The sequence below is a fragment of the Manis pentadactyla genome, chromosome 14, assembly GCF_030020395.1.
Source record: "Manis pentadactyla isolate mManPen7 chromosome 14, mManPen7.hap1, whole genome shotgun sequence".
Classification (NCBI taxonomy): Eukaryota; Metazoa; Chordata; class Mammalia; order Pholidota; family Manidae; genus Manis; species Manis pentadactyla.
In genome coordinates, this window is record NC_080032.1 from 62,469,225 (window position 1) to 62,484,088 (window position 14,864).

Sequence of the window (14,864 nt, forward strand, 5' to 3'; positions counted from 1 at the left end):
GGGTCTGTCAATTTATCAGAACCAGGAAAGCACGTTTATATTCATACTGACTCCAGGATCTGTCTGTAAGCTCCAGAGGGCACAGAGCTAAGGGGTCAGTGCAGAATTTTAAGTCCTGACCGAACATTGGATGAGGCTGAGAAACATAAGACAGTGTAGCACTATTCAACTTCTCTGATAACATTTTTCAAGTTTCGTTCCTCTTCCAATTCAGTCTAGTAGGTGACACTGCAGTCAACTGGAGAAGGATGGAGTGGGAACAGTCAATCTTAACAGGGCTTATATGCAAACTCTCTACTCACTATAGGTCTTTTGTCCATCCCAGCAATGCACGCTCTTTTCTTCTTGAAAAAACAAAGCACTGAAAGAATTACCAAGCCTAGGAAGAGTCCCTAAACTAGTTTGTTTTCTGAATAGCCCAAGGTAGATGTCTTAGGACAGGATGCTGGTTGCAGCCTCCTACTCAGGCATCTTGAGAGGCTGACCAGAATAAACTTTTAAAATGCGAGTGTTCTATCATCCTGGAACTTCCACATGCTCTAGATACCTCATTCTAGAAAAATGCAGATCTTCAAAGGGGTCCACAGTCGAATAAAAAAAAAAAAAAAAGTACAAACCATTGCTCTAGAGAGCCACCTCGAGTTTCTTTCTGGAAAAACATGCAGATGGCACACAGTACATTTCATGTAACATTTCCGTAGGTTAGACGGAAATGTTTCATGAAATCACACTTCAAATTAAGAATCCTTGGATTCCTATCAGGTGGTTATAAGTGCTGTGATAAATGAGTAATAATCATAAAGACGGGTGGAATAATGACCACCTCGGATGTTAAAGAAGCCCTTCTCTAAGGTGGTCACCTATGAGCAGGGCCTTGAGCTGGTGCAGACATTTGCGCGAGCATACCAGGAAAAGGGCACAGGAGCAAAGGCTCCGAGCTGAGAATGTTTGCCGAGTTAGACGTGCCCATCCTCAATTCTCTTCTCTTCCCCACGCCTCCCCTCTGCGTCCCCGCCCCACTCAGTTCTTTTCTGCACATCCCCTCCCCTGGGCACTGGTTCTCTCCTTGAAGAACTTGCAGAGGGCAGGAGCCACGACGCCACCTTCCCCCGTCTCACCAGGGTTACCCTATCTGACATTTTTAGGCAACAGAGGGCTGAGAGGCAGGAAAGCTGCGCTCCTGCAGCTCGGGGTCTGACATTTTGTTTGCCCTTGAATCAGTCCCTGTTGCCTCTCAACGTGAGATTCCTCGGCCATGAGGTTACCCATACAGTTCGTTCCGGATCTGAGATTCCGACCACAAGATTCTTTTTATTTCCCTTCCAGTCCCTCTCCATCATGCTCCCTCCCATCCATCCTGCCAAGTCCCCGTTTCCGTACCCTCCACCCGACTCTTCTTTTTTCCGGTTAGCGCCTGCGCAACAGGCGCGGACGACCACTTTTGACCCAGCTTAGTTGCCGTAGTCCGCCGCCGAAGCGCCAGCAGTGGGGGATTGTGGGAGAAAATGGCGGCCGCCGTTCACCCCCGGCTTGCCCGGGCCCTGCCAATGTCACGTAAGTGTCACCGGGAACAGCGGCCCCGTTCGGGATTCCGAGACCGGGATGGAAAGTTTGGGGAGTGGCGCCGTGCTGCAGCTGCCACGCAGACCCCCTGAGCAGCTTGGCTTTTCTGCGTCGGGAGCTTTCTCTGTACAGTTTCTCCCTTCCCGTCCCCGGCTCCCATAATAAATTGTTCACTTAGGAAGAGGTCTGCACTGAGCTAACGTGAGCAACGGGAAGGGAGAGAGAGTGGGGCCCTGTAAAGGATCGAGAAAATTGGAGTTCTTATAGGGTTTGGGATTGTGAGAAATACCTGTGTGTGGCGGGCGGGAACGGGGAGGAATCCGAAAGGGGTGGAATCCAAAGGATAGTGAGAAACGGTTCTTTGTTGACTGACTTTACGACCTTGTGCAACCCTTTAATCGGTGTCAGCTTAGATTCTTCCTTTTACAACGGGAATGGTAAACCGCATCAGGGAGTTTCTGAAACGCTTAAGTGAAGTAATATCTCTGAAGCATTTTCTAAATCAAAAGCATGGCTGCAGATGTAGAGGGTGTTAGGTTGAGGTGCGGAGGCCTTGGACAGCAAGGGATGCCTGGAAAGAGAATATTAGGAGCTTAGTGGAAAGGAAAGGGAGAGGAGTAAAGGGTGTCTTAGGATTTGTCTAAGCGTTGTTCATTTTCTCTTCTCTTCTGATTGGATCTGCTGGCATGATCTTACAAATTGAAAGAATATATTTGCTCTCCTACTCAAGAGAGGCTAGAAAAACAAGGAAATTGGGAATACAGTTACACTTCGTTGTCATTCTTTCCCCGGCACCCCTTCGTAAACATGCTTCAATCAATCTCGAAAAGTTTATTTTTCCATAGTGTATTTTAGTCATCACAGAATCATTTGCTCTCAGAACTAGCTGGATATCAGGCATTCTTAGAGCTTTATATAAAATGGAAATGGGGTCTCCTTGCAGAGTAATTGAATCAGAATTTTTGAGATTCGCTGCTTGCACCTCCAATTTTAAAAGCTCCACAGATAGTTCTGATGTTCAGCGGGGGGTGAATTTGCATGGGAGGATCCTTTTTTGTTTTCCATCTTGAGTAGAGCTACAGACCCTGGGAACATGCTTGGTTCTCATCACATATAGTAGCTTTATACCATAGTATAGTATAGATTTTGTAGCCATGACTTCTTTGCAAAGATGTTTGCTGGTTCTTGTTAAACTGTTACATCGGTGTGACATAATGGCTATTGTGAATGATAATAACTGCTATTTATTCAGTTCCTGCTGTCTGTGAGCTACAGTATTTTCATACATTTTTTTCCCTTTAATTTCCCCCCAGCTTTTTTTTTTTTAAACTGACACCCTAGCTTGTGCTCTTAGCCACTCTGCTTTATTGTCTCTGGTAAAGTAAGCTTTTGGGTAAACTCTGGAGAGGCAAGTCTAGTGTGTAACATAATCAAAACACTATAGAACAGAATTGTGTAAAACAGTTATATCTAATGAAATGTGGAGAGACTCCTAAATACCATTGGAAATCAGAAAAGGGAAAGATTAGTATCATTGAAGTAGTGAAGGAAGATTGGAAGACCAATGGAGAATTGCAGGGCTTCCCTTGAGATTTCTAGAGTTTTTATGATGTGGAAAGTCAGAGAGGCTGGACATTTTCCTGGCACTGGCAAGGACACGCAGTGGGAAGGAAGTCATGAAATACTTAGCAGGCAGTGAAATTCCTGTAGATCTGGAATCCTAGGAAAGGAGGGTGAATACCTTTGATGGGATCAGATAATGGAGGCCTTTGGAAATCAAGACGAGTTTAAACCAATGGTCTCCAAAGTGGATTTTGTAAGAGGAATCAGTGGGATATAAAAATACAGTGTTAGAACTTCTAAAAAACGTTTTCAATAATAATAGCAAACAATAGTTAACACATAGGTCAAACTATACCAGACACTATTCTAAGTGCTTTAATATGTTTTTAATGTGTGTAACATTGGTACTACACAGAGCACGTATGTAATCTATAAAGTCCTTTTAAAAATGAACTCAGTATGCAAGGAAATATGTTTGGAGACTGTTGGTTTGGATATTACAATTGGAATACTGCAGGTTTTTGAGCAGAGGAATAGATGAATCAGAAATAAGACTCTTCTAAGGTTGTTCCTAATCAATGGAAGAAAATGGACAGGCTGGAGCCAAAGAGGATAATAACATATTTATTGAACACCTACTATGTGCAGGGTGCTGTAATAAGTATTTACCTATATATTATTAATTCTCATATCAACCCTCTAAAATGTAAGCTCCATGAGGCCAGGGACTTTGACTTTTTTACTATGCTAGTCGACAGTTCTAAGATGAGTGCTTGATCCATAGTTGTTAAACAAAAACAAAAAACACCCATGTAAGTGTCATACTACCTTCTGAGGAATTTCAAAGTAATTGTAACTGAAGTCATCTTACTCATGGAGTGCTTAATGTGTGTGAGGTAATGTGCTAAATGCATTTAATTCCCATAACAATTCTTTGAAGTATTAATCTCTTGACTCCAGTTATTCTTCCCATTTTAGCGATCTGTCCTTACCTGATGTCCTCACGTCTTTTCTTACTCATTATTCTGATCATTCCTTTTCACACGTTCTCAACTTCCAGACCATCTCCCACTGTCATAATAAACAACACTGATGAAACCAGGCTTTCCATATATTTTCTGCCTGCTCCTGAGCAGTGGAGAACCGAGCTAAGGAATACTCCAAACTACCTGACTGGCCTTATTTTAAATAGATGAATACAGTTCTCAGGCAGACTTTCAGCACTACATTTTCCTAGTAAAGTTCCCATCTCTTTCTCCATAATCATTGTATAACATTGGTAGTCTCCTAAAACTTCTAACATGTGCTTTTGTCTCATCTCACCTTTACAGAAAAATCTAAGAATTAAGATGAGACCATGCTCTTTTTCCCACCATAAAGATGTAGTAGGTGACTTGTGGAAATCCTCTGCCTTCCCTCCCGCAGGCAGTAACCTCCTCCTGCTCTGATCTATGGCCAGTTCCTTCACTTTTACGTTCAGTCCCGTCCTCTTGTACCTGTTCATGCCCTCTCCTGAACTGTTAATTTTTCCCCTTTACTGGGTTACATCTATCAGCCTTTAAATATGTTACAGTGTCTCATATTTTTTAAAAAATCCTTCCTTGTCCTCATGTTCCTCTCGTTCCATTTTTCTTTGGCACTTTGCATCTTATCACCTCAGAAAAGGACTTATTGATGCTGCTCTGACCACTCCCTTGCCCGCCCCAGCCAGGCTTTCATTCCCACTCCATGAACTGGCTCTGAAGGAAGTAAGGTCATTTCAGCCAGCTCTGTCTAGATTGATGGTCCTCTCTCCTCATCCTACTTACTTTTCAGCGGCATTGCAGAGTGTTTGCTGTCTCCATCCGCCGCTTTCTTTGTTTGGCTTCTGGATGCCATTTTGCGTGTTCTTTTTCTTAACCTCGCTAGCTGTTTCTCAATTTCTTTTGCTGGCTTTTTGGGCTAGTCACTTAACCTCTCTGGACGTAAGTTTCTTCATCAGTAAAGTTGCATAAAAATGGCATTAAATAAGATAGCTGTTAAGCTTTTAGAATAATATCAGGCATCTGGTAAGAGGTTTGTAAGTTTAGCTGTTAAACTTATTATATATATTTATAATATATTATTATATACTATACATATTGTATTATCATTTATTATTATATTATTATTTTGTTGTTATTTTGTGCCTGATCTGCAGTGTTGCTTCTTAATCTCTGGTTTCAGTCACTGTTTTGGAGGCTAGGCTTTTCCTCCTAATTCCAGACATTTGGATAGGGAGAAACACAAGTTAGAATGTAGCTAACTAACACTGCTGTATGATACTCAGGAAAACATTAGGAGAATTAATCCTAAGACTTGTCATCACAAGGAGAAATTTTTTTCTTCTTTCTTTTCATTATATCTATGTAAGATGATGGATATTTAGGGTCATCATTTCACAGTACCTGTAAATGAAACCATCATGCCATATGCCGTAAACTTAGACAGCGATGGTTATGTCAGTTATTTCTCAGTAATACTGGAAAAAAAAAAACCAACCCTCCCCACTTTATTCAGCAAGCCTTCCTCATAATTGTCTAATCTGTTGCTTCCTTGCTTGGCATTCTCTCGGATTCTTTTAACATAGAGGTTTTATGCTCTTTAATTTGTAACTATTTAATGTGTCTTTTTAAAAAATGTAATTTACCTTGCTAGGTAAATTATATCCTGTAGGGCAAGGAGTTTACTTTATCATTTTTGTATGTTTTCTTCTGTCCTGTGGATTCTTTGTTGCAATAGTTTGTGATTATCATTGGCTGTTGTCACCTAAGTTACAACTTTTAATTGAGAAGTTAAATTTGAATAGTAACTTGAGTAAATGAAAGTACTGATAGCAAAATAATGTTACAAGTTCCTAGGAAAAACACTATTCATAGTCACTTTTAGAGTAACATTTGCCATTTTTGTATACTCTGTGCTTTGTTTAAGGTTCTCCTATTACTGCAACAGCCACATCCAGGTTTCATGGCTCGCCCCAGCACCAGCTTCATCACGCCCTCATACCTCATGGAAAAGGTGGGCGGTCCTCAGTCAGTGGGGTTGTGGCCACTGTGTTTGGGGCAACAGGATTCCTGGGCCGCTATGTTGTCAACCACCTTGGTAAGTAAAGTTCAGGAGTTCAGTGTAGCCCTGTGCCATTTATTAGACTTGACTAATGAGCAGCCATAAGCTGTGTTTCTTTCATTTTAACAGTGCTATGAAATTACTCCTGTCTTGGATTTTTATAATTTTGATCTGCTGTGCATTATGAGCACACCCATGCTTCTGGTATAGGATGTCAAAACAAGAATAAGCAACCCTGAAAAGTTAATGGCATCTCTAGCATGGCAAAACAGGCTTTTTGTTAAATATCAATTATTGTGTCATCCTGGAATTTAATATTTACCAAATCACTGTTGTTTAACATATCTGTATTACATTAATGTTGATCCTTGTTTCAATCCGTTCATTTTCAGGACGTATGGGGTCACAGGTGATCGTACCTTATCGGTGTGATTCATATGACATCATGCACCTTCGTCCCATGGGTGACTTGGGTCAGATTATCTTTCTGGTAAGAGCCGTAGGACTGATTATGTAAGTTGACAAATGTAAATTACTCAGGTCACTTTTAGGAGAGAGGCAGTATAATAAGGGAGCGGTTTCATCCCAGAGTGGACCCTAGGGCATCCTCCATTCTCAGGGCATTCTTGTAAACTCTAGTCCAGCAGTTGGCAAACTTTTCCTGTAAACGGCCGGCTTTTGTAGGTCATAAGGTCTTTGTCATGATAACTCAGCTCTGCTCTTGTCATCCTGAAAGCAGCCTAGATGATATGTAAATTAATGGGAGTAGCTGTGTTCCAAGAAAACTTTATTTACAAAGTTAGACCGAAAGCTAGATTTCCCTGTGGCTTATAGTTTGCCAACTCCTGCCCTAGACTTGTGCTGTCCAGTATGATAGGCACTAGCCACATGTGGCTTTTGAGTGCTGAAGTGTGGCTGTCTGAATTGAGATGTGGTATAAGTGTAAAATAAATACCAGGTTTCTTGGATATATTGGGTTGAATAAAGTATATCATTGAATAAGAATTTCACCTGTTTCTTTTAAGTGTGACTAGTAGAACATTTGGAATGACAGATGGGCCTCATGTTATGTTTCTATTGGATGGTGCCTCTGCAGACAGTGAAAATCACACATAAGGTGTTTTGTAACTTGGATTGCTTAGCATAGACTTAATGTTTTAGAACAGTCCTTCCTGAACATCCCCTGTCATTCTTTAATCGACAGGTTTTTCCCAAAGGAAACTAGGTAGGCAGAATGGGGAGGGGGAGATTGTGCAAGGGAGTGATTAAAAACTGTGTGGGCCCTTTGGTTATCACAATGACTGGAGACCATACTGGCTTATTAGGTAGGAGCCTGGGATGCTAAATATCCTGCAGTACCCAGGGCAGTCCCTTTTCACAAACAGTTACGGTGCCCAGAATCCCTGCACTGATCCTCGTGAGAACACCCTGGGCTCTGATGCTTGGTCCACTGGTCTTACAGCTAAGTTTTCCCTGCTTTTGTCATCTTGTATAGAACTGAGCTCTTCTGTTTCCACATTTCCCCCTTTTAGAAAATGTTTGGTGAACATCCTTAATATCACTGGTATATTCATACAGATTGTGAGCTATTTAAATTTTGACTTATTTTTAAAGGCATTTTCATTTCTTCTTAACTGAATGGTCACAAGCTAAGTATAGTATCTATATGGAAATTTCTTGTTTTTAAAGTGTTTTTCTTTTCCAAAATCTTAACTCTCAAGTATCTTCTGGGTATAGTACTTACAATAAAAGAAAAAGGGGGGAATATTTTTTATTTTACGTAAATAATTACAATATAGCTTTTTCCTAGTTCTTTATGAATTAAGATTGTTGGTTGTCTTGTCAGTCTTTAAAAGTATTTCATAAATGATAGGTGAAAGCTTTTCTGGTTTGCAAATGTGGAATCCCTGGGTTTACACCATACGACATGTATTCCATTCTTTCCGCAGGTATTTATTGAGTGTCTGCTCTGTGTTTAGCACTGAGCTAAGCTCTGAGCATGTCTTGCTGAACAAGACTGCAGGGGAGCTTACAGTCTTAGTAGGGAATACAGACAGTAAACACATAACTTTGAATATAATATGTGTATGAAAGACAAGGAATAATGGAGGAACTTTACTATATTATTGTTTATTTTTGAGAAGGATGGACCATGTTAGGTGTGAGGTGTTGATTCCCCCCTTTAGTCTCTGTTGAGAGACTGCTGTCTGAAAGGCCACTTGGTTTACTGAGCTGACCATGCCCGGGGGGTCTTGTCCCTGGGAATTTGATTTCCTTCTGATTCCTTCTCTCCAGGCTTTGCTCTTGGGCTGTTCATGCAGTTATACCTCAAGCTCTTCCGGTCTGAGTCTTCTTGGATTCTTCCTCTCCACCCTTGCCATCTTTTCTGAAAAAGCCTTTTCTTGTTCTTACGTGTAGAGCTCCTTTTTTTGTTGAATATGTCACTCATTGTGCTACAGATTTTATGTATAGTTCCCTTAATCACCATGGCAACCCCATGAGGTATTCGTATTTTCAAAGTTTATGTGGATGTTTCAGAGATAATTTGTACATAGTTTAGTAAGTGGCAAACTGGAATTTGCACTCCTGTCTGACTCCAAAGCTGTCACCCTGTGCCGTCTCTGGTACTCCACTCTCCATCGGCAGTTGTCACTAGCTCCTCCTCTGAGGGTTTCATCTCTTGTTCTTGAGTCTGATTTCTGTGGCCCTTCCTCGCTCATCAGAATTGCATGAGCATTTTAGTACACTCTGCTGTCTCTGTCTCTCTCCCTTTTTCTTTTCCCTTCCCCTGTCCCTTCTCACTGTCCCACCCGACTCACTCATGCATATCCACCTAGTATTTGACCCTAAGAAATTCTGAATACTTATTACCTCCCAGGGGACTGTTTGAAAATTCTATTTTATTTTAACGTAGAAAGTGCTGTACCTTTGTCTGGGGTTATTTAATCCCTATTTTGGACAAGGATTGTCAATCTGACTGAAGTCCTAAGTGACTGCAGAAGTCCTGCCCCAAAGTCTGCCACTGGCTCACCCAGAAGTTTTAGACAGCTAATTTCTCTCTGAGTGTTGTTTTCATGTCTTTAAAGTAGAAATGATGAGAGCTGGGATTATAAAGAGGAAAGAATTTAAAAAGCAATAAGAAGATAGTCCTGAATGCTCCCGTCAGTTAGCTTCTGAGATACTGCCCCATCTTCAGTCTGTAACTGGTTGCTGCTAAAAAAGGGAGAGTCAGATTACCTCCGCAGTGATCTTGGTTCTTTGGTTGTATTTCAGGGACATTTGATTACTGGATTTGTTTACAGACTGGTAGGAGGCAGTTGGGTAGACAAAGATAGATATGGCCCATTAAGAATGAATAGAGTCTTTTCCAGTTCTTTCATTTGATTACCTGAATCAAATATAATTTGGCTTATTTATCTCCAGAAGAGTCAGAGAATCAGCAGGGAGTCTGAGACCTCAGAACCATTTGTGTTCTAGTAGATGGAGACTGTATGAAATGGCACTGTATTATGATTGCAACAGATGGCTCATTTTGAAAATTGCTGGGGCCAGGAGGTAGGGGGAATGAAGGACCTACAAAACTGCTAAGTGCCAGGGAATGCTGCTTATGTTCTCATTTGACTGGCTGCTACTTTTATAGGAGTGGAATGGGAGAAACAGAGATTCTATCCAAAGAGCAGTGAAGCACAGCAACGTGGTCATCAATCTTGTTGGGCGAGAATGGGAAACGAAGTAAGTCTTTGACTCCTCTTTCTTCTTTGCATAAGCTGTCTTTGGGCTCAGTAGATAATCACTGGGCACCTGCTGATGCCAGGCATTGTAATTGTGATATTTGCAATTTGCCCATCAATGAGTGTTGATTGAACAACCACCTACAGACCCATTGGCCCCCCCTTAAGGGATTTAGTTGTCAGTAGGTCTCTTATAAATGAGCAGTGTGAAGTGCTGCCCATAAACAGCCCATGCAGATCATATCAGTGTGGTTGGTGTTATCAACGCGGTGGAATGGCTGGTGTTGGTCCTGTTCTTAGATCTGTCCAGCAGGGATGTGGTTAGGTAGCAGGATTTTGCCTGTCCTACTGTTCAGTAAGCCGAACATTGGTAAAGTGTTTTAGATCTGTTCTCCCCATTGTTAATCAAAGATGGCACTTTGTGTGAACAGTTTAAACAGTGTTGGCTTGAATGGTTCTTTTTAGCCTTTGTGCGGGTCAGTTATCAACAAATAATGTTTTAATCCTGTAGTTCCACACCACTTTGTTCAACCCTCCCTTTTAGCATTTATTAAAGTTTGACTTAGATTTATTTATCTGTATCTGCTTCATCACATATTTTTAAGTTCTGTGATGACTTGGATGGTCTTACTCAACTTCATATCCCCCCCCACTAACACAGTGCCTTGTACAGAGTAAGCATTTGGTTAATGTTATTGGATTAAACTGATGACTGAGTTTTTAGTTCTTTTTTTTCCTCTGAGGGAAACAAAGGCCTGGGGGTAAGAGGTGATTTTCCTTTCAGCCCCTGACATTTACCTCTTCTCACCCAACCAGATGTTTTTAAAGGGCCTCAGTCTTGGAATTCCTTGCGATCAGAGAATATTGTGTATATTGATTTATAACTCATAGTAAACTTTAAATTATGTACAGTAATGACAACAATAAAATAAAAAATACATGTATATTAATTTTGACTTTGGGTTAAGTCACTGCTGTTTAAAAGTTTAACTGTTATGATTTCTAGCAGTGGTATGAAAACCAGCTTATCACAGAAAGCTTTGCAATCCTGAGTCAGGTGTTCTTAACTGATCCCTTTTTTTTCTTCCAGAAACTTTGACTTTGAGGATGTTTTTGTGAAGATTCCCCAGACAATTGCTCAAGTGTCCAAGGAAGCTGGAGTTGAAAAATTCATTCATGTTTCACATCTGAATGCCGATATTAGAAGCTCTTCTAGATATATGAGAAATAAGGTAAGTAAGTGACAAGTTGATTTGGAAGTTGGTTCACAGAATTAGGGTTTCTTGGCCCCTTTGAAACATGAGTTAAATGAGAAGGGTTTCTCCTTGACTTAGCCAGAATCAAAAAGGGTTTTAATTCTCCACATCCAGAATTGGGTGGGTGTGTTTGTGTGTGTGTATGTGTGTTGTGTTCTGACATTTTGGTTGAGTGCCTTCTGTTTGCAGGGAACTATGCTAAGAGGCTTCAAAGATGGATAGACCAATGTCATTATGTGCCCTCAGATGCTTAAAGTTTCTTGGGGCATAATAGGATTACACAGTAGACATCATAAAAGGTATAGTACGATTTCTGCCAAATGAGTCACACCTGTGTCACCCACCCAGGTTAAATGATCATCTTTCTTTCCCAGACCCTTTGCATAGTCATTTTCTTGTGCCACTCTTGAAGGGGTGGTGTGAAGGCCAGGGAAAGTGGCTGTCCGCACAGTATATAGGCTTCTGATACTTGTAGAAGCCTCACTGTCATCCAGATTGTATGTAGGGATTGACCACTCTGGTTTTGAGTCAGTCTATAACCTGAAATGTCTTTATTATTGGAGACTCAGGGATTACAGTGTCTGGGGCTGCAGTCAGCATTTAGTTTCTGCCACCAGGAGCCTGCTTTGGGGCAGACTGATATGGACCACAGAGTTCCGTGACTGTGGCTCCAACTTTTTGACCCACTGCATTCTTTTATTAAACAAATTATTTATTAAGCACCTACTAAATGCTACATACTGGAGTAGGCACTGGGGATAGAGTAGTGAATAAAACAGACATGGTCTTAGCCCACATCTAATTTCTAGTCCATTGAGGAAAATGATTCCAGATGCACCAGGTGTGCCACATGAACACAGATTGGGGAAAGAAGGCAGCATCAGTTAGGAGCATTTAATTTCTAACATCAGCAGATCCAGTGTAAACTGGCTTAAACATAAAGGGAATTCATAGGCCTGGGTATCTGAAAGACGTAGCAATAGGGAACTCTAACCACCTCGGTGCCAAGGTTTACCAGGACTTTTGCTCTGTTTCTCATAGTCCTAGAACTGGCTGACAGCACGTTCGGGCCTCAGCATTTTCATTCTGCCTTGGTGAGGGGAACGAGGGTGAGCACAGGGTGCCCGCCTCTGCCCTAGCATTCCTGGAATCATCTGACTCTGTGTCTGTTTGGAAGGGCTGGGGTCAAGGGGAAGAGAGGGAAGAGTCAGAGATGTCCAGCCTTCTGGCTGAAACCACTGAGTAGATGTGCTACTGTTGAAGAAGGCGAGAGGCGCTGGGGAAGGATAAGGCTTTGAGGCTAAAGGTAGTGGTTCTTAGCCTGTGCTGCGTATTAGAACCATTGAGGAAGGTTTGAAAAAGTCCTGATGCCCAGGCTGCACCCAGACCAATGAAAAGAGCATCTCTGGGGATAGAACTTGGGCAGTGGTATTGTTTGACTCTCCCTAGGTGATTCCAGTGTGCAGCAAAGGCGGAGAAACACTGCTTTCCGGAGGATGGATGGGGATGTGACTTGGGCTGCATTTTAGGTGTCCCTCAGCCAGGTGACAGTGGTGAATGGGGTTCATGATCCTTGAGCCCAAAAGAGAGGTTTGGTTGAGGATATTAATGTTTTACCAGCATTTGTTGTTAATTGAAGCTGTGGGAGGGGGTAAGATGGCCTAGTGAGGATGTGTAGATGAAGAGCTTTGGACTAGGCCCAGAGGAATACCAGTGATTCGTGGTCTGGTAGGTGAGGAGGTACCTACCAAAAAACAAAACAAAAAGACTGATAAGGAGTGGGCCTGGTGAGGCAGGAGGGGACCCGGGAGAGCGTGTGGCTGTGGAAGCCAAGGGGAGACAGCACTACGAGGAGGGGGGCTTTATCTGGGAATGCCGCTGAGGAGCAAAGTAAGGTGAGACCGGCACGGTCAGCTCGGATCTGCACGGAGGTCATCTGTGACCTTATCAGCAATGGTTTGAGTGCACTTGTCGGGGCAGAGTCCCGAGTACAGGTAGGGAGCAGGAGCTGAGGCAGCGGGGCTGTCATGGCAGGCAGCATTTTTAAATGGTTTGGTAAGAGGATGGAGGGAGCAGGAAGCTGGAGGCACATGTGGAGTTGGACAATTTTTTTCCTTTAAGGCAGAAGAACTTGACATTTAAATACTGATAGAGAGTGCAACTGAAGATAGAGGAGAGTAAATTGAGCAGGTTCCTGAGCAAGTGGAGGTGAGCCCTGGAGCCCTGGAGGTGGCTCTACTCTGTTGTAGAAAAGTAGGAGAAAATGTTGGTTCATGCCCCTGAGTTTTAGATTTAGTAGTGGGAACATGAGGTGGTTTTTCTCTGCTGCTGTATTTTCTCTTTGAAATAAAAGGTGAAATCATTTACTATAAGGAAGAGAAAAGAAAGGGAGAAATTTGAATAGACTAGAGAAGTTGTAGGATGGGAAGGTAAACCAGTTAGAAGAAAACACTACTTCCGGGAACTGTTGAGGGCCCAGTTAAAATTGATGACATGAACTTACAGTGGTAAAAATACATGTTTTTTTGATTGAGGTATAATTGACATATAAATTATATTAGTTTTAGGTATGCAACTGAATGATTTGATATTTGTATATATTGTGAAATGATGACCACCATAAGTCTAGTTAACATCCATCACTAAATATAGTTACAAATGTGTTCTTATTGTGATGAGAACTTTAAAGATCTACTCTTTTAGCACTTTCAAATATATAATACAGTATTATTAAGTATAGTCACCATGCTGTACATTCCATTCCATGACTGACTTATTTATAACCAGAAGTTTGTACCTTTTGACTCCTTTATCCATTTTGCCCACTTCTGACAACCACCAATCTTTATCTAAAATAGAGTACAATTTTTTGGATTTTTAAATTTTTTTAGATTCTACCTATAAGTGAGATTATAGAGTACTTGTCTTTCTCTGATTTATTTCATTTAGCATGATGTCCTCAAGACCCACCATATTGTCCCAGGTGGCAAGATTTCCTTCTTTTTTAAAATAATGCTGTTGGTACCAGGGTTCTCCTTTCTGCATATCCTCACCAACACCTGTTACCTCTTGTCTGTTTGATACTAGTCATTCTGACAGGTGCGAGGTGATCTCATTGTGGTTTTGAGCTGCACTTCCCTGGTGGTTAGTGACAGGTGTGTGTGGGCGGGAGTACTGACCTCCGCGCTGATGTCTGCGTGGAGCACAGGCCTGGTCAGGAGGTGAGTGGGGGACAGCGAGTGAGGGTAGTACAACAGCTGAGGTTGGGAAGAGTAATGACCCTGTCACCTGCGCCTCTGGGTAGGTGTGCACCACCGCCATTTCCACTACTGCAGCCTGCTCCGACACACCCTCCTTTCCCTGGCAGACGGCTAGGTTGTTGACACAGAGAATCTGTGGTTAGAAGGAAAAATGGAGGCTAGAAAAATTCTACTCTCATTTTTCTCCTTTCTTTTCTGTGTAAGCTTCCACCAAATAAACATGGGAAGAAACACAACTAGAGCTCAAGAGGCAGGGTGTTTTTATATGTTATAAAAAAAAAAATTCTAGTAATTTGAGTTTAATGAATAATACCTTAATCTGGAGGAAAATACTGTCTTTGAAATACAAGTGATGTCCTGATAGTGGAAAGAATGCAAGCTTTGTTCACATGTCTCAGAGCCCTGTT

General features: G+C 41.8%; 1 protein-coding gene across 1 annotated transcript in view; it reads left to right on the forward strand.

Annotated features, from left to right (window-relative positions):
- Positions 1-1,417: 1,417 nt before the first annotated feature.
- NDUFA9 (NADH:ubiquinone oxidoreductase subunit A9) overlaps positions 1,418-14,864 on the forward strand; it is a 33,075-nt gene continuing 19,628 nt past the window's right edge. The window contains exons 1-5 of the mRNA XM_036908610.2: positions 1,418-1,554; positions 6,076-6,246; positions 6,603-6,700; positions 9,851-9,942; positions 11,032-11,173. Coding sequence (XP_036764505.2) covers positions 1,506-1,554; positions 6,076-6,246; positions 6,603-6,700; positions 9,851-9,942; positions 11,032-11,173 — 552 coding nt within the window. The 5' untranslated portion in view covers positions 1,418-1,505. The remainder of the gene's footprint in view (positions 1,555-6,075; positions 6,247-6,602; positions 6,701-9,850; positions 9,943-11,031; positions 11,174-14,864) is intronic.